Source organism: Eublepharis macularius, chromosome 10 (assembly GCF_028583425.1).
Source record: "Eublepharis macularius isolate TG4126 chromosome 10, MPM_Emac_v1.0, whole genome shotgun sequence".
NCBI classification, from domain to species: domain Eukaryota; kingdom Metazoa; phylum Chordata; class Lepidosauria; order Squamata; family Eublepharidae; genus Eublepharis; species Eublepharis macularius.
The window spans coordinates 70,536,604-70,563,073 of NC_072799.1; the positions used below are offsets into that span (position 1 = coordinate 70,536,604).

The 26,470-nt window shown below is 40.8% G+C and overlaps 1 protein-coding gene across 1 annotated transcript in view; it reads right to left on the minus strand.

Moving 5' to 3' along the window:
• Positions 1 to 19,152: 19,152 nt before the first annotated feature.
• GLRA3 (glycine receptor alpha 3) overlaps positions 19,153 to 26,470 on the minus strand; it is a 74,722-nt gene continuing 67,404 nt past the window's right edge. Inside the window, exon 9 of the mRNA XM_054990260.1 lies at positions 19,153 to 19,425. Within this exon, the coding sequence (XP_054846235.1) occupies positions 19,153 to 19,425 (273 nt within the window). The remainder of the gene's footprint in view (positions 19,426 to 26,470) is intronic.

Here is a 26,470-nt window from a genome sequence, read left to right on the forward strand (position 1 = left end):
CCTTTCTTACTGAGACTCAAGGCGAATTACAGGATAAACAAGCAAAGAACAATAACGCGATGTAGACAGACAGCAAAAGACAATGAATGAACAATGCAATAGGACTAGGAATTATAGAATTAGGGAATGACGAAAGCAGTTAATGATCTAAAGCAGGATATTCTATAAACAATTATAAGGTTTAAGATAATGCAGTAAAAACACACTATACCTACAGCAATAATTTAAAATCATTTAGAATATTTCATTTGACTTATCTTATGGGTACTGGGTTGAGTCCAGCCAGCCTTTTTCACTCAATTTCATGCAACTCTCCTAAGTACTACAGCTCCCATTCCACATGGCTTTTGTAAATGTTGTCCCACAATTCCTAGCATAGCATTTTTTACGGTCAAAGAGAACCCTGTTTCCTTTCTCACCAGCCAGAAATGCTGCTTGAATCCAGCCCATTGTCTGTTTTCTGACTGGTGTGCATTTCTTTTGCAATTGCCCTTCATCATGGAATTTATAGTCTACAGTTCTTACATTAATGTATTTCTCATAATGTGTAATTTGTATTCTTAAGGCTTAATAACACAACGATATGTGATGTTAAGAGTACACAACCTATGACACAATATGAAACCGTGTAAAATACACTTGCACGAGACATACACTGCTAATGCCAGCGGTATATTGCCGAGAGCCACAGAGCCTTTGCTGCTTTCTTAGTTCTGTTCTATGGGGGTGGGGCATGGTGACCTCGATCAGGCATGTCAACATTGCTGTACACTCATAGGCAGCTTCTATCTATGGCGTGTTGACATGCCACATTATTATTGGTGTATGTGGGTGGTATTGCTGTGCTGTTCAGTGCAGCTGCTGTGCATTCTGGTCTTTGGAGTTAAGTCATTTTGGGGCACTTCATTTCTGAAACAGGTGAAAAATGGAATATAGAATAATGCAATGTAGACAGCAAAAGACAATGAATGGACAATGTAATAGGACTAGAAATTACAGAATTAGGGAATGACGAAAGCAGGTGAAAAATGGTCCTTCTTTCAGCAAGTCAGAGAAGGACACAAAACATTCCTGCCTAATCCCAATGCAACCAGCTAATCCCATGCAGTTTTATGAAAGGGCAAATCCAAGGGGAGTTTGAAAAAGGCAATTTCTGATCCTGAGAAGTGGAGCTTGTTTAAATATGTGCCTTTCTGCCTGACTGGCCAGGCAGCCTGAGGCTTCCAATCATCTCCTCCGTAATCTTGCAAACCTTCCTTTCTCCTCACTGCAGTGTAAGTAGTCGGCCCTGGATTAAATATAAAATCACAGGGCCCCTGGATTAAATGCAGCTTGACCTGCATCAGGGGGAATTCCAGCCGGCTGGGCAGCGAGCGTTGCTGAGTCCTGTCTGGAGGATCAAGCATGAAAGGAATGTTCATGCTAATGCAGAGTGACCGGGGTGATTGTATTTATGGCCTTCCCAGCTACGGACGTGAGCTGTGATAAGACAGGGTCTCATTGTGTCACCCCACTTAACACATTCCGATATCCTCCTTCCGAGATGAAATCCCCACCCCAAGATCGAGCATCAATCAACCAGCACGGAGAAGTTTAATTTGGCTCCGGAAACATGCATCTTCAAGTCTAAATTCATCAACTCAGCTCTGTGGGGCAGCAGGAGAGACTTTGAATTTCCATTCACACACCCTGGCAGCAAGTAATCAAAGTAATCAAACCTTGGTAATTTTCAGAGACTGACCTTTATGGTCTTTGTTCCAATGGCTGAGGGGACTCTCCAGCCTCAGGACATGTTTTGCCCTATAAGAACTAGGGCTCTTGCCCCATTCCAACTGTGAACTCTTACTGGATCCAAGTGCTGCTCCCTTGGGGCCCCTAAGTCTCTCTCTGGCCGAGAACACTGGACGTTCGAAGCTCTCTTCCTCCATGGACTGTTCTACTCTCTGAGATTGTTAAATATCCTCCCCCCCCCACTCTATTCCAATTTCTGGATAGCTTCCTAGGACTCTGTGTGTGTGTGTGTGTGTGTGTGTACCAACCATTTTTTAAATCATCTCTTGAGTGTATGCTGGTTTTTCTTCTTTAAATAAAAATACTCTTTGAACTTAAAAGTACTAAGCCTCGTCTCCTACCTTGGGGAAAGGACCCCGTAAATACTGGTGGAGTTATCCCATAGTTACCCCTCTTGCATAGCTTTACTCCTTGCCGCTAATTCCCCCCCCCCAATTACTTACTATCCACATAGGCTTGGACCTTGCTATGTCTCTGAATCAGAGCACTCATCACTGTGAGCTGAAATGGTATCACAGGAACTATCTGTTCTCAGAAAGCAAATAAAACACTTCCTTTTAGTTGACAGATATATGTGTTCAGCGGTATGATAACCTCAAATATGTCTTGATATATTTCAAGAATGATCTTTAATTTTCTGAGTCTCCTGTTCCTTAGGAGACAATTATATTATCACTTGTTCATCTCTGATTTACTCACTTCGTATCTACGATAATTTTGCTTAAATAAAGGCACACCCCACTTGGGCCTTTTAAAATATGACTCATATGAGCTGCCTTGATATTAACACATCATAATTAAACTGAAACATATGTTGAAATCGCTTCATTGCACCATTCGGCACTAATGATAAACGCCTTAAGAGCAGGATCCAAAGAAAGGATATGAATATGAGGGACAGACCAAGTTGCACCATTGTGATGCAGCAGTAAGTGTGCAGGTATGGGAAGTACAGAGACGGAAGGAGGGTCAGTTTTTTGTGGAAATTAGGAGTTCTTTCAATGGAGGGAGTTAAGCAGTGGGTTCCCACAAAGACCACTATGGGAATGGTGCTATTTAATTTGTTTATAAATGGACAGCTGAACAGATTAGATGTCAGTTCACAGGTGATCTTAACAAGGTATGTTCAATGATCAGACATGTTTACCATGAATTTTGTGGCATCTGTAATGGAGAATGGGAGGGCGATGTTATGGTGTTTGCTTCTTGCCCAATTTCTGAACCATCCTAGAGTACGTGGTTGTGGTCATCCCTATAAATAACGTCCACATGTCTTATATTTTTTAGTCAATGATGAGTCTATAATTAACTAGCTCTTTCTTTCATGATTTATTTCTGGTAGAGAATATAGGTCTGACTTCTTTGATTGAAACCTGGCTGGATAATAAAAGTGGATCTATTCTGTCATGGCTAACACCAGAGAAGGGCAGCAGGAGAGTTGTCGATGCGTTTTCTCCTTCTAAAAATTTCTGGAATAAACAGTATTTGTCCTTGATTACTTATTACCATGCAGCTAGATCATGTGGGCTCTCTTAGCTTGTGGAAGAGGTCTCTGGTTTGGTACTGGAGACTCCTAGGATTATTCTCCTTGAGGATTTCAATATCCATGCTGAGTCTGCCTTGTTTGGCCGAGTCATTTTCATTCTATCTGACTTCAGCTCAGGCTGGAAATGTCTGAAACGTGGGTCACAGTTGCATGGATCATTGCATTTCTGTCTCTGATAAAAACAGACAAGGTGCTCAGATTGTGAAGGCCAACACCAGCAAATTTGATCTTTGCACATCTTTGCTGAGTAAAGGTTCTCGGAAGGAATAGTATGTACCCGAGTGAGAATAATTAACACCTTCAGGTCAGAGAGAGGTTTTCTTCAGACCTTCAGTGAGGCAATGATAAAGTCATTGCACATGCGTGTACTTGAATACTAAAGTGATATGAGGTACACCACCTGCCACTTACTGAGTAGAGGTGCTTGAGTACCGAATGATTCATCTCATCTTCTGTTCACCAGTCATGAGCACACAGCTGATTTTTCATCAAGCAGTTCAACTGTTTTTGAGCCGCTTCAGACCTATTCAGTGGGTTCCGTTCCATTCCACAATGGCACAACTGGCAGAATTCCATGCATGATTACTGACAACCCAATGGAAGCCCTAGTTCCCTCCCTCAAAGACCTATCATGGCTACATGATACTCTACAGCCAATTGTCTAAAGAAAGAATGCACATGATTAGTCAGTCATGTAAATCATGTCTTACAGTTTGGTGTTTGTCTCAGTTCATGTTATCGACATTACTTCATGCATGTACATCTTTGCACTGCCTTATGGGAGCTGTAGTTTACTCTGCATGTGTCATTTAATTATCTGACCTGACCATCCATGACTCTGGGAGACAATTGAAGCTACTACTGCACAGATGCAAAAAGGATATGCAACTACAGCTGTACAGCTACCATTACAAAGCAATCTGGCACCAAACTCGAGTTAGACAGCACTGAGGCAAGAGATTCGATGCCTGGATCACAAGTGGTTGTAACTGTCAAAAATGATATGTTCACCTACCAACAATGTTTGCTGTAAAGTTCTGCGTCCTTATGCTTAACATATTGCAGCTGCCATGGTATATTCAATTTTAAGACAATTGCATTGTTTAAATCCAAAAAAACTGGCCAATCTTGGCTTTTAAATCAGTGCAGGCTATTGCAGTGTAAAGGAGTGCCACATATAGTCTTAAGTGACATGTGATAGTGTTTGTGAAATCTGGAAACTGACAATACAGTCCTAAGCAGAGACATACCTTTCTAAGCTCATTTAAATCAATGAGCTTAGAACATTATAACTGTGCTTAGGTTGCACTGTTAGGCAATGATTCTTTAGATGAGAATTGGGTTGTTACAAGTATGCCCTATTTTCATCTCTGAAATGTTGGAGGATATGCTTACATCTGTCCTAAAACCGAAAACTTGTACACATTTGCTTAAATTGGCCTCAAAGAAACTCACATGTGTATGATATACTCTAGCAGACGATAGAAGAGAGCCACCTTGTGGCTTCCTTGAAGTGGCACTGATAAATAAAGTATACTAGGAATAAAGAATGGCATTTTCAAAAAAGCCATAAAGAACATTTCATCCAATGTTTTTTGACTAACACTTCTGACATGTGAAAACAATGAACATAAAGTGAAGATCACATATCTATTACTGTTACTATAGTTATTTTTAATCTACATTTTACAGCAGGCCACTCCATTCCATAGGTGTAGCACATGTATAAATGAAACACATGAAATAATCCAAAGGTATTATTTCAAAGGTATAAGGAGTTTCCACTTTGTGTGTGTTTTTAATGGCCATTTATATTGGACAAAAATATGCCACATTTTTTTTAGTCTGAGTTGTATTTTGTCTTAGTTGGCTACATTGATTATCAGGGATCTATTCCTAATTTTCACAGGTGTATTCATAGCAAGATTGTTTTTAAAATACCCTTTGGACCTTGGCAATGTGCTGTAAATATATTTAGACCAGTGATTTTCCAGCTGTGGGTTGTGGCTCTCATAGGTTGTTCATAAGGCTGAAATTCCTATACTGGGGGAAGAGATTATGGGCCACCTTCCTCCCAGTGGTGGGAAAAGGAAATCAGAAAGAAGAGCTGTGGAAAAACCCACACCTCTCTCTCTTTTTTACATTTTGGCCCTGCTTGTGCCAAGGGCTTGGCTGCCTTCCAGCTTTCAACAGTCTGGAAGGTGATAGATGGACCCTGTTGCTGCCTCCCCAACCCACATTGAGAGTGGCTGGATCTGAACTGAGCTCCAGTCTGTAGCACTGCCAAGCTTCAGGGCCTTGGCTTACTTCTGGGAGGTGGCAGCACAGGAAGGGAGGGGCAAAGCCAAAGCTGTCACTGCCTGGACTTGCTGCAGCCAAGTTCAAGCTGAACACCGGTCCCTCTCACTGCAGGAATCGATTCCAAAAGATAAGATTAAAACACACATGCACACAAAATATAATGTAAACACATAAATCTATTTTAAAAACACTGTCCTCTCTGTGTTTGCTCCATCTCTGTCAAATTAGACAAGACAGATCATTGATCCCTCAAAGCCTTTCAAAAAATAAATGCAAGGGGGAATCTGTCCCAGTCCAGACTGTGGCCATGTGGAGATGTAAGAGGGTCTTAATTCTCTACCGACACACTTTTGCCTGTAAGAACTATTATGTCCATGCTGCTGTTAGCCCAAGAAGGGAAAAATATGGATACCCGTTTTTTTCCTTTGAAAGCTAATGGTGTTTTGCTGATCGGTAGACTGCACATGTGGAGTTAAGACTTCTCTTTCCTTGCCATTTGGTTTCTACTAGAATTTTTAGAACACTGGGAGGACCTAATCACAAGTCTCCCAATATCTTCATCTCTTTTGACACTTCCTTATTGCTGGCAAAGAAAAGGGAGAGGGGTTAGTCTGCTATGACGGCTGCGAGTCTCATTGGAGCTGGTAAAAGTGACCCCTGACCACCATTGCCCCCTGTTTATCCACCAGAAAGCCGAGATCCAGCAGCACTCTCTGTTACCGGAGTTGGTAATTCTCCTTGCAATTAAGAGAATTGTGGAGGAATTAGCAAGCAAGTAAGACAGCTATGCAAGAGCTCAGTAACTGCAGGATCTTTTTCATCAGTTTTTATGAGGTCCCTTCCAATTTAACAAACGAGGCTGGTGCTTTAAATTCAAAGAGCAAACTTTTATTAAAAAGGAAAAATGCATGCACATACACATGGGAATACAGGGTAAAAATGGTTACACACACACAGAGTCCTAGGAAGCTAGTCAGAAGTTGAAATAGAGTGAGGGGAACAAGTATATCTACCTATCCTGAAGAGTAGTCCAGTCCATGGGAGAAGAAAGTAGTTTCAAACGCCAGCGTTCTTGGCCAGGAGAGCAAGACGCTTAGTGAAAACCTCAAGGGCACAGCACTTTGGATCTGGTAAGCGTGTACAATTTGAATGGGGTAAAATGTACCCTGAGGTGGGGGATCCCACCTAGTAGTTGGAACAAAGATTCCAATGGTCAGTTCCTGGAATTAACAAAAGGTTTGATTACCTTGATTGGCAGGTGCTGGGGCATGTGAAAGAGAATGCAGAATTTGTTCTAGCACTGCACAAAGGGGCAGTTTGCTAAGGAAGTCCACCGGAGCTAAGTTGATGAGTTTAGTTGGGGAATGTACCTTCCCAGGAATAGATGCAGAGGAGTTAGCCGTGTTAGTCTGTGGTAGCAAAATCAAAAAGAGTCCAGTAGCACCTTTAAGACTAACCAATTTTATTGTAGCATAAGCTTTCGATAATCAAGTTCTCTTCGTCAGATGCATGGTACAGAAACTGGTCAAATATAGAAGAGGAGGGGGGAGGAGGGGAGGAGAGAGAAGATGCAATGGGGGGGGGGAGGATGCAACCAAAACATTCCTTTGCTAGTAAATGTAAACATCTCCTTTTGGTGTGGGGATCAGTTGGCTTCAAAGGAGTTTGCCGTGTTAGTTTGTAGCAGTAAAACAGCTAGACCATCCAATTCCAATGCAGTATAAGCCTTCGATAACCACAGCTCTCCCCGTCAGATACATCTGACAAAGAGAACTGTGGTCCCCGAAAGCCCACACCAGGTGCCACTGGGCTCCCCCAGACCCCACCTCTGTAAAGGAAATCTGTTACCTGTGATAATGTGATAACCATTCATAGTCCCTATTCAGTTCCAGCTTGACAGAGTCAAATTTGCATATGAATTCCAATTCAGCAGCCTCCCATTGGATTTTGGTTTTGAAAGATTTCTGTTGAACTACAGTGACTACAGTGCACATGAGGGCATATATCAGATTGGAGATCAGAGATTTACAACAAGCATTCTTGGGACTACAGTACCCACCAAATTAAGTGAAGAAACAAATCAACAGGGCCAGACTAGTACCCAGAAACAGCCTGCTCCAGGACAAACCTAAAGGAACTAACAACAGAACACCACTGGTTGTCACCTAGAGCTCCCAGCTCAAACCCATCCAACGTATCATCAGTGAGCTACAACCCATCCTGGAAAATGATACCTCTCTCTCAGAAGCCCTGGGTGGAAGACCTTTCCTTGCCTACAGAGAGCCCCCCGACCTTAAATGACTTCTCACTCACAATCATGAATCGGCCAGCAGAGTCACCAGCACAGGTACCAGGTCCTGCAACAGACCCAGATGCCAGCTCTGCCCTCATATCTACCCTGGAAATATAATTACAGGACCCAATGGCATCAACTACACTATCTCTGGCTCTTATAGCTGCTCATCCTCCAATCTGATATATGCCCTCATGTGCCAACAATGTCCTTCTGCTCTGTACATTGGACAAACCAGCCAACCTCTACGCAAAAGAATAAATGGACGCAAATCTGACATTAGAAATGGAAACATCCAGAAACCAGTGGGAGAACACTTCAATCTACCAGGACATTCCATCAAAGACTTAAAGGTCACTGTAGTTCAACAGAAACCTTTCAAAAACAAAATCCAACGGGAGACTGCTGAACTGGAATTCATATGCAAATTTGACTCTGTCAAGCTGGGACTGAATAGGGACTATGAATGGTTATCACATTATCACAGGTAACAGATTCTCTTTACAGAGGCGGGGTCTGGGGGAGCTCAGTGGCACCTGGCGTGGGCTTTTGGGGACCACAGATCTCTTTGTCAGATGCATCTGACAGGGAGAGCTGTGGTTACTGAAGGCTTATACTGCATTGGAATTGGGATGGTCTAGCTGTTTTACTGCTACAAACTAACACGGCAAACTCCTTTGAAGCCAACTGATCCCCACACCAAAAGGAGATGTTTACATTTACTAGCAAAGGAATGTTTTGGTTGCATCCTCCCTCCCCCCCCCAATTGCATCTTCTCTCTCCTCCCCTCCCCCCCTCCTCTTCTATATTTGACCAGTCTCTGTACCATGCATCTGACGAAGAGAACTTGATTCTCGAAAGCTTATGCTACAATAAAATTGGTTAGTCTTAAAGGTGCTACTGGACTCTTTTTGATTTTGCTTCCCAGGAATGAATTTATAAATACTTACGAATGCCATTTGATTAGCTCGTCAATCAAGGACAGGAGATCTCATCACGAAAGGAGGGAAAGGAATGTGTTAAGTAGGGATGATTCTGCGAGACCTTTGTTGCACTGGACTCTTCCCGGAGCTGGAGGGACTGCATATTCAATCACCACTGATCACCCCGCATTCCTATGCAGCATTCCATTCATGTCTGGGTCTCTGAGGCAGGACTCAACAACTGTTAGCTGGAATCCCCCTGGCTGCAATACAAACTGCCATTTTAAATCCAGTGGCCTGGTGACATTTAATATCAAAAGTAGCCATATTAAATGGCTATTAAAGATGGTGAAGGCTGGGCCGACTGCTTACATCCCCAGATCCAGCAGCACTCCCATCCAGAACAGGGGAACACACCCATTCCTGGGTCAAACCTTCTCTCCACTTGTAGCACTTCTGTTTTGTCAGGATAAAGTTTCATCTTGTTAGCCCTCATCCATCCCCAAAGTGCTGGCAAGCACCTGCTCATGGTTTCCCCGTCCTCCCTGGCATCTGTTGGAGTGTGAGATAGAGCTGAGTGTCATCCACATATTGGTGACAAGTCAGCCCAGATCTCTCCCAGCAGCTTTACATAGATGTTAAAACGCATGAGGGATAAGACAGAACCTTGTAGAACCCCATAGGCCAGAGGCCAAGGTGTGGGGCAGCAATCCCAGCACCATGCTTTGAAACCTACCTTCAAGGTAGGACTGAGACTATCACAGAGCCCCCCAGTCTCCTCCCAGAAAGGCAGTCCAGAAGGATACCATGATAATAATGGCAGATGATTGGAAGAACAGCAATACAATCAGTCAGTCTGGAGATTCTTTGCTATTAATCAGAAATATAGCCACCCCATAGGGGGTGGACTTAGGCAAAGTAAATTGATGAAACTGATCATGAAATACCACTTGCCCACTTACTTCTGGGTTCTGTTCAAGGTGCTGGTTCTTATAAAATTGTTCAAACACTGGAAGTGACGTACATGGTGGGGATAGTATAGAGCAGTGTACTGTCCTCATCGGTACCCACACGGCAGCTTAGAGGCACTCGTTGTCCCTGATGCTGATAGTGCTCTTTAGTTGGCTAGTCCATAGGTAACAAGGTCTGTGGTTTCTCCATGCCAGTGCTTACGTTTTGGAATGGCTTGCTGGAAGATGTATGATAAAGTTAACTTCTTGTAGAACATGCAGAAGTGTCTCGGTTCACAGGGCTTTTTCATGATTAATAACACTGATCTTTCATTTTTAAAACATCTTTGAAAACTGATTGTAAGCTGCCTGGAATGCAAGAAGGGCAGAATAGAAACTTTTAAATAAATTAAGTCCTCCTTCACTGAGAGATCTCTGTCTTTTGGTGCTACACCTCTGAAGATGCCAGCCACAGCTGCTGGCGAAACGTCAGGAACTACAATGCCAAGACCACGGCAATACAGCCCAGAAAACCCACAACAACCATAAGTCCTCCTTCCATTCCTAACATTGAATGCCAAGACCACGGCAATACAGCCCGGAAAACCCACAACAACCATAAGTCCTCCTTCCATTCCTAACATTGAATTTCTCGAAATGTCAAGAATAACTTTTCAGGGGTGGAAAGGGCTGCAGTAGGAAACGGGTGCCTGGAGATACTTAGTATTTATTTGTACAATGCTAGAGGGATTAATGAGAAATGATGACTTAGAGACAACTCCTACACAAACCTTGCAAGGGTTCCAGGATTTTGTTGACTGTAGCTGATAGAAAACTATGGATTGGAATTGCTGCAAGTTGTAGCATGAGATAATACATTTTTGCCAATACATCCCTCCATACAGATTGTTTGATTGTTCTGCTAGCTACATTTTACAGATGCATACAGATTTTGCTCTGATGTAGTCTGGAGTAGACATGGGCACGAACCAGAAAAAAAAAACGGACCATGGGGTTTGTGGTTCGTGGGGTTTCCATGAACACCAAACCACGAACTGGCATGGAACTGGCCCAGTTATGAACCAGTTTGTGGTTTGTGGTTCGTGGGGTTTAAATGCCGCTTTCTGGTAGGGAAAGGGGCATTTAATCATTTAAATGCCCCTTTCCTGCCGCTTGCACAGGGCAGGGCCCTTTAAACTATCAGCTGGCAGGCGAGGGAATCTCCCCTGCTGCCTGCCAGCTGATAGTTTAAAGGGATCTGCCGCTTGCAAGCTGCAGGGCCCTTTAAACTCCCCCAACCCCAGCACCCACCCTCACCCTCACCCTCACCCTCAGCCCCAACCCCCACCCCAAGCCCCCCCAAGCCCCAGCCCCAGCCTCCACTTACCTTCCCTCTGATGCTGGGGTGGTGGAGGCCTCCTTCTATGCCCTGCAGGCCCGCGCAGCAGAGGAGAAGGCAAAAAATGCCCTTTCCGCCCCTCAAATGGCCTCCACTGTCCTGCGAGCCTGCAGGGCAGCGAAGGAGACAGAATAAGGCCCTCCCGCCCCTCAAATGGTAGCTGCAGCTGCCATTTGAGGGGCGGAAGGGCCCTTTTCTGCATCCTGTGCTGCTGCGCCGACCTGCAGGGCAGCGGAGGAGGCCTCCACCACTCCAGCATCAGATGGAAGGGAAGTGGGGGGCTGGAGTTTGGGAGGGGGGTGAGGGGCTGGGGCTGGGGGGTGGGGGTTGGGCTGTTTAAAGGGCCCTGCCGCTTGCAAGTGGCAGGAAAAGTTTAAATGGCCCCGGGGAAATGGTCATTTAAACTGGCCCTTTAATACAAACCGAATGATCCAGTAGTCCAGTTCGTGGACGTTCGTGGAAAGGGAATCCTGTTTGACCATCAAAAAGGCTATGCTGAGGAATATGGGGCATGGAGGGGTAAAACTGTGTTGGTTGGTAATAGTAAGAAAGAGAGTAATTAGGCAAGAGGAGAAATGCTGCTTGAATCCAATCCCGAGTAAATTTCTACATCCTACATTGTTCACAGGATCTTTCTTACCCGAAGCTTGTTTGTTTCATTACTGCTAGTGAAAAGAACATCCCTTTCCCCACATCAGTTTGTTTTCTATTAACCCCTTGAATTTATGAACTCAATTATTAAGTTTCAGGTGCTTCAGAATCTTGAAAAAATGTTAGATTTTATTCTCATTTTAGAACAAAAACCTCTACAATTAACATGAATTCCATCATCTGCTCACACCTTTTAATCCTTCCATCAGCAGAGTATAGTAGCTGGAATGTCCAATGTAGGATTAATACAAGAAAGGAAAGGAGTTTTATCCGATTCATGCATGGTGACACTTTGCATTGGATTTTGCTGAAAAGAAATACTGCTAGACACAATCTGGCAATTGTTGTTGTCCAGAGAGAACTCACAGGATGATATGATTAAAAACCACAAAGTATTTGACACAGTATTATATCCATTTTTTGCTGTAGCCTTTTAAAAGAAGCTTGGCTCACTATCACACAAGCTACTGTATATAAATATTTAAATTCCATGTTAAAAGCTTATGGCACAGTTTCTTTTTATGCAGCTCACAAGTAAATAGCCTCAGAATGCTGATACTGACTTTAGTCCATTGATACTATTCTGTCAGATGTTGTCATTACAAACTCAAGAAATGTCTCTTGCATATTTCACAGAGACAAAAGTGAAGAAGTGCGATCATATTGAAGCATGGCAAAAATGCAGGCTGAATTAGCATCAGATAACCTTGAACCAAAATGCTTCCCTCAATCTCAGTGGCTTCCACGAACAGTTCAAACTGATAATGATTTAGGAACCACTGGATACAACTTATCATTTTGCCTTGGGGCACCATTTTTGGTAACCACTGGAAAAAACCCCTCCCACACTACACGTACACATGAGCGCACACACATACAAAGGTTCTCCCTAAACTTGAAAGTGCACTTTTTAATTTTCAAGCAGCTTAATTTGAAAATAGACACTAATGCTCTGTTCAAAAGAACCAAAAACCTTTATGCTTATTTAATATAAAGTTTTGTTGAATGAACTGTGGACTTCTTTTACAGATTAAAATGTTTCATTGAGCTACAGGGCTCATCAAGAACTAATTAGAAGCTAATCTCAAACAGCTATACATTACATCCAAATAACTCCTACCTTAGTCAGACTGAGACCAGAATCTTTTCATTATCAAGGGTTATTTTGTGCTCTGAGTATGTCACTTCTCTACATTCATAACTTAATTGGGGCTTAATGATTATATAAAGCATCTTTTCCATCCTGTTAAAAAATACTATGAAAAATACTATGTATATATATATATATTTAAGGTTAAGGGAGATTTTAGCTTCATTTTTTAACTGTGAAACCTAAAAGAATGGTTATTCTATCCATTCTGTTACACCAGTGACTTCTTTACCCTTCCTAATTAAAGTGCACATTTACATTGTCTCTATAGAAGTCAGCCTAGGATTATGTAGAGGAAATAGGCGCTTCTAAAAAGATTAACAATCAGTACTAGAGATGGGCATGAACTGGAAAAAGACCGAACCGTGCTGTTCGTGATTTGTCGCATTTCACGAACCATGAACTTTCACGAACTTGCCCAGGTCAGCAAATTGTCACTTCTGGGCCAGAAGAAGGCCACTTCTGGGTCAGCAGAAGGTATGCAAGAAGTCCATCCTCTGATGCCTAGGAAACTGATTTATCAGTGCCAGGCTGTCTGCAGTGATGAACCAATAAATGAATCAAGCAAACCAGCATAAAGTTCATGGCGGTTCATCAGAAATAGGCTCTGACGAACCATTGGTTCACGAACCACGAACCGCCAGTTCGTGAAACACGAACCAGCCCAGTTCGTGACTAACTTTGGTTCGTATTTCGGTTCATGCCCATCTCTAATCAGTACTTTTCAAATATATAATCAATTTGTAGTAATGTACCAAAGAAAGCTCAGTAAAAGTATGTATGCATGATTAAATTAGGGCTGATCAAGGGTCACAGATGAACTCTCCAATCCCACTGAAACAAGCAGTACCTGCCACTGACATTTCTTAAGTCATATTAAAAGGTATTGATTACAGCAGTTGATTAGCATTTGCCTTTTCAATGAAACCTTTTCCATGCATGGAAGCATCACAGAGAATGTGAAGCAAGGACACATTAACTAACTATTATAATCAAAATTACAACCAGACAACCCTGCTGTGCCTTGCATCTAAATGTGTAGTAAGCTGCCAAGCAGTGAGCAGCTTTAAATTCAGGAATGCTGTACTTTTGGAATATGATTGCAAGTCAGCATGGGTCATAATACAATTATTTCTCATTCCTCTATTAAGATTCTCAGTGGGTATGCTCCAAAGCTGTGCATATCTTAAAAATGCACCAAAAAAGCAGGGTCTATGCTAATGAATTTCAGATCAGAGCAATATCCAAAGTTGCCTTCCTCCAGTCATTTCCATGTATAACTGTTCCTAAATCCTCAAGCTGTAGTTTCATTTTTTCAGCACTGCTTCCTTACAGAGAGATGTGGTAGCCAAAGCTGCCCTAAATAGCATGCTGTATTGCTGGGGAGGCTAAGATCTGGTCCAGATAGGAAGCCTGTGTGTTAAATACCTGTACTGCAGGGAGAACTGAGAAGGTGCTACTCCTTCGATGGAAGAAAAAGTACTTCTGGATATCTCCCTAGTACAGCTAAAGAACATTTAAAAAATAATAACCAGGAGTTAACATTTCATGGAAGTTCAGCAACGCTAACACACACTTTCTATTGTTCAGTGTTGCATGGTCAGATACACATACAGATATCTCTGAAAGTATACCACAGCAACACGATCCCCTGCCTTAGCTTTGATACTGCCATTGATTCTATAAGAACTGAATTTGTATCTTCCCATGAGATTGGTTTGCCCTCCCAAATAAATCAGATTTACTTTTTCAGGCTAATATTTTCCCCTGGTATATCTTTTGCAGGAGGGAAGGTGGCATGGTATAGCCCGATCTCATCAAATCTCAAAAGCTAAGCAGGGTCACTTCTTTTTAATCTTTACTTTTAAAAAAAAAAACAGGGAAGACTCTGCAGAGGAAGGTAATGGCCAACAACCTCTGCTTCTCACTTGTCTTGAAAGCCCCTTGCTGGGGTCACCATAAGTCTGTTCCAACTTGATGGCACGTATGTATGCACACATATCTTGTACAACATTTGCAGGAGCTGAACACTATTTGTCCCATTTGAAGCACTCATTTGCTGAGGCAGCAAGATTTAGCATTGTGACAAAAATACATTGTGTTGTTCATTTTTTTTAAAAATCGAGATGCAGAAGCCAAGAGAAGAAGAGACCATCAACTGGATTGTGGAGCATTTCCATATGTAAGATAATCATACAATAATAAGTGTAGCTGTTTGGGGTGACAGTGACAAGCCTTTTAGTCATAATTCAGGGCTGTAAAAGTCTCTTACTTTTCCACATAGATGTGCAAAAAAAAATCCTTACACTAATGTATTCTACGATAGATAGAGCAGATACCGATGAAGGAGACAGATTCTGAAACAGATCAATTACAGAATGTTTTCATACAAGGCAAAAGCTTGTTTGGGGCTTTCTTCTGCCCTAAATGACACATAAGAATGCAAGATCTGAGCCAACATTAATTTCCAACAATCACCAGCCAGAATCCTCTATTCATGTCAATGAGGCTCATGCAGGGAAGGGTCCCAAACAAGTCATACCCAAATGAACAGAGATTGTATAGTAGCACAGTTATGTGGGCTGCATCCCACAAAACCAAATCATGGGATAACCTGTCTTGAATATAGTGGAAACACCTTCCTAACTTGTCATCACTTCATAAAAATCATTCAGGGTTTTCATAAAGATGGATTAAATGTACTAGCCTTTAAGAAACAGTAGTTTGCCTGACAGGGCCTGTAAACACCATTCCCACAGTTATTTGTGATAGGTTGTCATATTCCTGCTGGTATTTTGGATTTTTTAAAATAGGCACTAGTGGATTGCTGGTATTTTTTTTTGTGGCATGAGACAACACAAAGTGTTTATTTACCAGTCTAAATTGCAAGTGAGTAAGATGAATTAAATGCCCCTGTCGACATACGTTTGAAAAATCACCTAAATTATTGTCAGTCATCTGTTTATTCCCTAATTTATCCCTTTGCATACACTTTACATTCTATGTAAAAAATTATTAGTGCTGTTTAGTTTTGTTTGTAATGCCTTGTATTAATGTGAAACAGTCCCTATCTGTTGCTTAGTTCAGGTTGATAGGGCACACTCTCCCAAAAAGTTCAGTAGAATTTATGAGTCATGGTTTTGGTGTCATTTCTTTGAAAGCATTTCAAAGTCATTGTTGCTACAGACATCAAAAATGCATCATGTTCGAGGGAGGTGTTTTTAACACAGGAGGCAATATTCATTTAGGAAGCCATCATTCTTAAATGGCTGAATGGAGGAATCACTTAAAATCATATTTCCTTCCCCTTTCTTCAGTCATCTTAGTATTAGTTCTAAACATAAAAATACTTTACAAAATATTGCAATTCCAATGTAGTTCTTTCTTTCTTTAAAAATTGAGAACTAGTCTGGTGTAGTAGTTAAGAGTGGCAGGACTCTAATCTGGAGAGTCGGGTTTGATTCCCCACTCCTCCACTTGAAGCCAGCTGGGTGTCTTGGGTCAGTCAGCTCCTCTAGAGCTCTCTCAGCCCCACCTGCCTCACAGGGTGATTGTTGTGGGTGACATACTTTGTGAACTGCTCTGAGTAGCCGTTAAGTTGTCCAGAAGGATGGTATATAAATTGACTGTTATCATTATTATTAAAAACAAAGAGAAACTTTAAAAAATGAATTGTCCTTCAAAGTAGAGTGTGTTTTCTTTCCTTGCCAATGTTAATAACGGTCACACATTTGCTATACTACCAGACATTTGCTATATAAATTATGCCAACCGGTTAGATGTGTTGTAGAACAGCTATCTTGTCTGTGTTTACAGAACATATACTGTTAGTCCACAGTTGCAAATCCAAAGAAGTAAAAGTTTAGGCATGTCTAGTGGCTTTCTTTCCATGCCATATTACAAATTACTTGTGAAAATCCCATCCCACTTTTCAACATTGGTTGCCCATGTGGCATGAAGCAGGTGTTCAAGAAACCAGTTAACATTTGTACCTGTCTCTCTCTCCCTGTATAAGTTTGCATAATTCTATGTAAGTCTTATAATGTGCTTTGACATTAGCTATTCTCTGGGAAGACCATTTCTATGTTAACAGCTCCACTAGAGAGCAACAGAGCATGTAGGCTTGCCATTTGACCAACAGCAGGCAATCCCCCATTCTTGGCCCTCGCTGATTTGAGGAGCAAGAGAAAAAACATGGGGAAGGGAAATAGGAACAAGGGACGAGCTAGGGATTTCCCCAGTCTCTATGGTAAAGACCATGGAGATTGTAGGGATTCCCAAAGTGTTATCTAGAAGTGTCATCCAACCCTCCACCTGGAATTGACTTCACATCCTCCATGATGCTCTAGGAATGCAGGTGCTAAAAATGCTTTCTTTTAACACTGTCTAGCTCAGAAGAAAGTCTCCTGTCTGGATTCACACCACAGTAACATCGAGACTAGATTACTGTGATGCATTCTACATAAATCTCCCATCAAAATAAGTTTGGTGCTGAGCTTTGCAGCTCGGCTATTATCCGGAGCTAAATGGAGCATGCGGAGCACTCCCATTCTGCAGTCACTCAGTTGGCTGCTCATCTGTTACTGGGTTCAATTTAAGTTATTGGCTATCACATACAAAGCTCTTCATGGCCTTGGTCCCTCATATCTACATCAAAACAGCTTCACTTATCTGAGCAGGACCTTCTGCAGGAGTTATTCCACATTATTTTCTAACGTCATCCTTTGGTTGAGCTCAACTGAGACAGTCCCCATATAATGCTAGGTAAAATCAATGGGATTTAGAGATTGGCTTTAAGGATGTTTACCTGGTAATCTCATCATGTTAAAGTGGACATACTTCCTAGTAAGCACGAACATTAGGCAAGTAAGTGTGCATTCACAGGCTTCCACAATTTCAATAGTTTTAAAAACATACTTCTCTCTGTCTCTGGGGTGCATCCTAATTCTGCTCCCCCCTGAGCTTTGAAGGTGACAAGAATGACAGATTGTCTAGCCACACATCCTATCATATAAGTTTAGTGCCAAAGATCTGGCCAATGTTTCATTAAATCAGCCAAAGGTCCAATTCTGTTGTGACTTGTACTATATGGTATGATAAGACACTAGCCTATCTTGAATAATCTTGGAAATATTAACAATTGGCCATAGCATACCTATCTGCAGGGCTTTTTTTCAGATGGAATGTGGTGGAACGGAGTTCCAGAACCTCTTGAAAATGGTCACATGGCCGGTGGCCTCGCCCCCTGATCTCCAGACAGAGGGGAGTTTAGATTGCCCTCCACGCCACCAAGAGGTGTGGAGGGCAATCTAAACTCCCCTCTGTCTGGAGATCAGGGGGCGGGGCCACCAGCCATGTGACCATTTTTTCCGAGGGCAACCCACTGAGTTCCACCACCTCTTTTCCCAGAAAAAAAGCCCTATCTGTATAATCACAGACATGACCAGCAATCAACCAACTGCTCAGTCTGGAGTACCACAAAAGCAGTACTATAAACATAATTGAGTTGGTTTGTGGATCTGCAGCTATTGCATCTTTGTGAAGGATATTGTATGATGTGTCCTATTAAAGTGCCATAAATCTAAAACGTGCCCTGTGTTTGTTATAAAAGCCATTGGCAGTGTTTTTAAGTCTAGAAAACATGTTTTATCACTTAAAAGGGAAACTACCAATGGTTACAATTTCAGAATCTTAAGCCAAGGCCAGTATTTGATTATAAAGTTTTACGGATTTTAGAAAATGGTAATAGCATATCTGTTAGCATGGCACTTAGCTGAAGATATCTGGGAATCCCATTTGATAGATTTTAAAAATGCATTTGAATTAAAAATTGCAGTAAGGAACTTCAAAGAAATATTATACCATCACATAACAGTATGTATAAACAGTGGCAGTACAGTTTTAGTCTAGGGTTTGTTTGGTTTCTACTTGGAAAAAGTTGGTTAGTTTTAGTTAATATGAAATTAAAAACTCTGTTGTAGCAGATACGTATCTTCATTGAATGTCATTCTTCTGTTCCATTGTGACTTTGCATAGCAAGTCAAATATGATTCTTTTTTCTTCATGCCCTTTAACGAGCCAGTCAGTATTTGTACCATTGTAACACAAAACCAGAATGGTTAAGTACTGGAAACCTCTAGTACTTAACTTACTGGTGAATGTCTTCATGCCTAATGATTTTGTAGATGACCCAGTAAAAAATGTTGAATATCAGAAAGGCTAATGGAAAGCAAGCTCGGGAGATGGTATCAATCTTCTTGGCTCGATCAATGAATACCTTCCTCATTTCTTCAGGGCTTTTTGGTACAACTTGAACTGGATTATTTGGCCCTTTGGGAGCCATGCCATCTTTTGCTTGTATACATGGTGGCCCCATTCCATAGCCCGTAAAGCTGAACCGATTCTCTCTTATATCATCATCCTGAAAAAGAAAGAAAAATCAGAATCATCATACCAAATGCACTGAAATTGCTATTTTATATGATTTTTAAATTTTTAACTTGCTGTTATGAACAGAGTACTTTCAGTAACTAAACTACAGCATTGCTGAGTCTGTTTATTTCCCTTTTGGTCACACTTTTGCGGTACTAAAGTTGCTGGCAGATAAGAATAGATAAATACCATCACAGTCAGAGAGGGAACCATTTCTACCTTCTCAGAAATTCAATCTTGCAAGAACATCAGATGCCATGTGTTGTAAATGAAAAGGTTTGAAAGTCTGTTTAATTACAGGGAAGGTTGTACTGAAACAATCACAAGTAATGTTTGAATGGAAGATGACTTTTGATATTCTTGGGGGGAGAGAAGTCAAGGCCTATGATTTTGAGGGGGAGAGGTCAGGGCCTATCTTACTATATAATTGAGTAAGCGTGTTCCAGACAACTCACTTTATACCCTGGTGCACCACCAGAGGGCGCTGCCTCAGAGGAAAGCCTGGGTAACTCAACATATGGCTCCAGAAAACGTGCTGCAGTAGGAAGCCCAGGCAGGGAACAGGAGTGGAGCAGGTGGCAATGCCTGCCCCCCTTTACCCATCCTGTATCAGATGTGCAGCAGGTAGCAAAGCCCATCACCCCTTCTTGTCGATGAGATCAGGTCTGGATGAGGTGGCAATGCCCACCCCCCTCCTTCACCAGCCGGGATCAGTGATGGAGGAGGAGGGAATTCCTGCCTACCCGCTCTTTCCTTTCTAGAGCTTGTTGTATTTTTTCCCACAACGGGCTTTGTTTCTAGTGATAACACAATGTCAGTGTTCTTAAATGGCTGAAGATGTTTTCTGAATAGAAGGTAAGAGTTAGGAGATGGTCTCTCGGTAGTGTTCTCAGACCCATCAGAGTCATTTGGCAGGATATGTATATGAGAATAAACAGCAGTTTGACGGTTTTGGAACAGACAGAAAGAGAGGCAGATGGATAGATATAAATGGGCTGAAAGTTCAGCACTTTGGGTTCAATCTCTCTCTTTTGGGAATCTTATATGGGGTAGAAAATCTGCTACAGAGCAATTCTTCCTGCTTCTACTTGTACATTTGCAAAAAAAAAAGCAGAAATTACATTGTACGTTTCCAATATTTTCTCCTTGATGCCTTGACAGGGGAATCCTGGTTTGTTTCAGATCCCTTGAGACTTGCATTGTTGCTATTGGCCGCTGTTTCTTTCCATCCTTTCTCTCAGTGTACACTAATAAATATGTATAACATAATACAAGTGGTGTGCCTTTCCCTCTCAGGTAACTTAGTCCACAAAGGCTGTAATAACTTTCTATAAAAAACATAACTTTTGAATTGTAATGATAGAATTTATAATTTAGAGACAAAATAGTAAAGAGTCCAGTAGCACCTTTAAGATGAACCAACTTTACTGTACCATAAGCTTTTGAGAACCACAGCTCTTTTCATCTGATGAGAGAACCACAGCTCTCTTCATTCATCTGATGAAGAGAGCTGTGGTTCTCGAAAGCTTATGCTACAGTAAAGTTGGTTAGTCTTAAAGGTGCTACTGGACTCTTCACTATTTTGTTGCTACATACTAACACGGCTCACTCCTCTGAATTTAGAGACATTCCCTTATATTTTTCAATGTTAAAGAACTGGCGACATAGACTGACCCTAAGATTACATACCCTAGTTCTAGAATAAGGCTTAATAATGGCTGTACAAGAGGCTTTAGTTGCTCTATATTCAAGTAGTTTCATGTCATTCCTCATTCTAGTAATCCGAATATGGACTCAGAAATATTACATGACTTTGGTGTGTTTACTTTTGCTCATCCTGTCCATGATTTTTTCTTTTTTTTCATATAATTCAATAGAATCTGTTAAAGGCCAAATCTCACTGTAATTGGACATGATAAACTAACATGAGAAAGTTTTGCCACATCACTATGGTATGATGCTTATTTTCTTTCAATGCACCTTGGTGTGATAAGATCTGATATTTAACATAGAAGTCACTGTAAAGCTAGTTTCTTACATAAATGAAAATCATATTCTAACAGTGCAATCCTAAACAGAGTTACTCCAGCCTAAGCCCATTTAGACTGGAGTAACTCTTCTTAGGCTGCACTGTATATTAAAAATGGGAGATATTTCTCAAGGAAGTGGCTTGCATGTCTTTTGCTCTCTTTGGTCTCAAGTTGTGTTTTTATTCAATTGCAGAGAATTGTTTCTGAAACCTGAAGATGGAGCCAGACCAATTTGGACAAAAAGGGTGGTCTTGATACAGCAAATTTAATGCACAGTTTTTGCTCAATGAAAATATTTCTAGATTGGCTCTGCTGCAGTTCTTTCTGTCCCTAGGCGTTAAAACAAAATGAAAAGCAAAAATAAGGTGAAGAAAATGAATGAATTGTGGATTATTAACAAATGATGGAGAATTATAAGAATACAAAATGGCACAAAAAAGGAAATGCTTGCAATTCAAAACAAATTATATTTTTAAAAAAGAAATCTTGCCGTAACCTGTGAAATAACATATTTGTTGCAGTTAATCCTGACCCATATTTAAAAGTCTAGCCTGAGTAAATGAACAGGAATCAAAAATAGCAAACATATTGCTGTTGCTAATACAGAACTCATGTTGCATCTAGCATCATTCCATACTATTGTCTACTGTGTTCCCATATCTCTGTAACAAGCACCCTTCTTAATTGAATCTAGTGACAGCAGCATAGGATCATAATTAGCCTCAATTTTTATGAGAATGTTCATTAGTTTCCTTCGGCTAGCTTTTATGAGCTCATGTTCCAACTAATCTATCCCTTCTACTTGACAGGAAAGAAGTTATTGTCAAATTTTTGTGACTGTCAATAAAGTTTTATGTGACTAGCCAGTCCAAATCTGATGTAATGTGGTATCCAATATTTGGTAGCTATGAAGGATACCTTTGATTCATGCTCTGTCCTTGAGTACAGATTAGTCTACAGCTTATACTTATGGGCTTTTATCTGATGGGAATTTATATACATGGAGGCTGTTTTCACACATCTTGAAAATAGCGTGATATTCATGGAAGGCTGCCAGGCTTCCTCGCGTGATTATTGATGCCATCCTTAGTCAGGCGTTTTGTAAACGGATGGTGTCAAAAATTGCGTGAAGAAGCCGGCAGCCTTCCTTCCAAGAGTATTGCACTATTTTAAAGATGTGTGAAAATGGCCGGAGTGTCTGTTTTTGTAGAGGAAGCTAAAAAATATTTGGGCAAAATTATTGTATGAGGCACATGATTAGTTGGTTTAGAGCTTTACTATGAAATACATTCATTAATTTTCTCTACCATTAGCAGGTGGGGTTGGAATTCTGCTGTAATGGCTTCTATGACAAAAGTCATTTGATTTCACAGTGGTACTGATCTCTAAGATGTTTCCAGTTGTGCTCTTCATTATTATCCACAATTCATATTTCTCTTCCTAATCATGGACAGTAACATGAAATGGGCCATCAATGGCATTGCCGCTATGGTATGATCATGCCTATATACCATCCAAAGTCCACGTGTTCCCCACATAGATTTCTGACTGATGTGTTTTAGGGGTTTCCCACTCAGAATTTAATTCCCAGGCATACACAGGTTTGATACGGATCAGGACCACAGTGCATGGGGAGACAGGGCTTAACCATTTTTCCAACTTGAAATGACAAGGGGTGCTACTATTTGTCTGATGGGGAAATTTATATTGGCTACTAGGGGTGTGCAGAGCGAAACAAATGAGCCATAAATTGCTGGTTTGGTTTGTTAAAGCAGCTTTCTGAATGGCGAAACAAATTCTGGAAATGAAGTTGTAATGACTTCCCCACCAAATGTTTGTATGTTTCAGTTTGGTTGTTATCATGCAGTGGCAGTGCAGGCAGGCAGGCACTGGGCTGGCAGCAGCAAGTGGCAGCATCTGTAACTGTTTTCCTTAACAACCAACCAATTGGATCCCAAAGGGAGAGACTGAGTCCTAGCTTAGTGTAACTCCATTGGTGGGAAGGGGAATGCGTGCATTGCACATGGGTGCAATTTCACCAGAGTTGGGTATATTTCAGGTCCTTACATTCAGAAGGGCTGTGAGATCTTACTAAAGATATGACAGCCTGTACCACTTAGATGGTGAGGCTTAACAAGATCTGAGGACATTCTGAGGAATCTGAGGCTAAAGAAGAGCTCCAGATTTGCATGCATTCTTCCTCTCATTGAGCATGTTGGTTTTAATCTGGATCAGCTAAGAGCCAAAACACACGTTAAGAAATACCTAGGTTCAGCACGTGTTCTCTTACCTCAAGGTTTGCCAGGATCTGTAGGCGTCCTGGAAGCTTAAAGTTTAGCATTTACAGAGCAGCAGGGAGGGAAATACAGGCGCCTGTATTTCCCTTCCTCTTTCTGCTGCTCTGTAAATGCTAAACTTGTTCTCTTACCTCAAAGTTTGCTTGGATCTGTAGGCATCCTGGAAGCTTAAAGTTTAGCATTTACAGAGCAGCAGGAAGGGGAAGGGAAATACAGGCGCCTGTATTTCCCTCCCTGCTGCTCTGTAAATGCTAAACTTTAAGCTTCCAGGACGCCTACAGATCCCGGCAAACCTTGAGGTAAGAGAACACGTGCTGAACCTAGGTATTTCTTAACGTGTGTTTTGGCTCTAAGAGGTTACAGAGTTTTTGTTTGAAAACACCATTGGGCCAGAATTCATAGAATCTTAGGGCCAAGCTACACATGACGAATGACACTTGAATGGCAAGTGTATTTCTCCCTGTTCACTTGCCCTCCACTAAATCCACTTGCCGTTCAAGTGTCATTCGTCATGTGTAGCTTGGCCCATAGAAATACTTTTAGATATGTGATCCATCCTTTCTTTTAACAATTTCCCTTAACCCGGTTTCTGGTGTGAAATTGCTCAGCTTTTACCTTCATTTGTTTGTACTTGTTATGCTACTTCTGAACAATTAAAGAATATTTATTCACATGTGCACACACAATTTTAAATATATATCTTTGAAAGGTTCATTTTTCAGAAGGCTTTAAAAAATAAATTATTTAAATCTTTTAATTATTTTTCAAAGTGAAATTATTTATATTTTAATAAAATGATTATATTTTTGGAAGTGAGCACTGTTCTTGGGAGGTTTGGGACCAATGAGATGTTGCTGTCTTTGCATGTCAGTGTTGTGATAAACTCTGATTTCCTTTAGCTTTTGACCATACTCGTATTTAAGCAGGCATGATGTGATTGAGCCAAAACAAATTAGATCATTGGATGCACATGTCAAAAATGTTTGCGCTCCTATCAAAGAAGTGGATCCTTCAAGGGAAGGGAACTATAGTTTTATAGCTCTGATCACTTACAGTAGCAGTGGGGGAGAAGGTGCTTTTGGGGATTCCGATCACAGTTTAGCCTTAATTCTTACATCCCTGCACAACTGCAAATTGTCTTTGAGGCTTTGTTTAGCACTCCGGTATTCCATCAGTGCAAGACTGAGGATGCTTACCCATCAGTGTTTTTATTATTTCTCAAGAAATGCTTAAATGTTCACCTTTAGACAGTTGAATAAAACTAAATGTGAACTTGTGTCATAAATCCAAGATTAACCCTAACTAATTTTGATTACATTAAGAAACAAGATATACTTATCTAATAATAGTTTTATCACATAGAGGTAGCAATGGAAGTTAACAGAGTCCACATGGAAGACATTTGTTTAGATAAATGGACGGGGCCTTTGATAATGACTGGAAATCACACGATGACAAATGGGACATCTTCTATGTAGTTTACCCTTAAATTTATATTGTAGATTTGAGCCAAAGTCCCGTCTATGAATTCTGTACTTCTCAAGCCATTGCTATGCCTCAATGATTCATCGATTTCATTTTCATCAAGCACTCCCTCATAAAACTTTCATCAAAATGGAAGGTGGACCACAAAGAAAACAAAAGGAAACAAAAGAAAAAGTCATGATTACAATTGAAAAAAAATGATGTAATCAGCCTATCCCAACAGTCTGTTTGTTCTCTGAGTAAATTGCATAGATCTTAAACTGAAAAACTGAATACTTCTGAAAAGTAAGATCCAGAGGAGTTAGCCATGTTAGTCTGTAGTTGCGAAATAGTAAAGAGTCCAGTAACACCTTTAAGATTAACCAAATTATTTGTAGCATAAGCTTTTGAGAACCACAGCTCACTTATGCATCTGACGAAGAGAGCTGTGGTTCTCGAAAGCTTATGCTACAAGTAAGTTGGTTAGTCTTAAAGGTGCTACTGGACTCTTTACTATTTTGCTGCTACATATTATCACGGCTCACTCCTTTGAATTTAGAGACATTCCCGTATATTTTTCAGTGTTAAAGAACTGGCGACATAGACTGACCCTAAGATTACATACCTTAGTTCTAGAATAAGGCTTAATAATGGCTGTACAAGAGGCTTTAGTTGCTCTATATTAAAGTAGTTTCATGTCATTACTCATTCTAGTGATCTGAATATGGATTCTGAAATATTACATGACTTTGGTGTGTTTACTTTTGCTCCTCCTGTCCATGATTTTTTCTTTTTTTCCCATATAGTTCAATAAAATATGTTAAAGGCCAAAATCTCACTTTAATTGGACATGATAAACTAACATGAGAAAGTTTTGCCACATCACTATGGTATGATGTTTATTTTCTTTCAATGCACCTTGGTGTGATAAGATCTGATATTTAACATAGAAGTCACTGTAAAGTAAATACAGAATATTAAAATGTAGCCCTACAGCAAACTATACGTTTCAGCTCAAGTGCCAAATTAGCATGCATGGTTGCTTCTTTTAAACCGGAAATGTCAACAAGCAAAAGTATTAACCATAGTATCAATTATGTATGGCATATCTCCATGTTCTATTCTGCCATTTCTGTAAGTATTTTTTAAAGAGCAAAATAAGTGTAAAGCTTAGATGTTTTCATTATAAATATGTTTAAAGTCAGCTCTTACGGATAAATATGTTAACAATGATTCTAGAAAG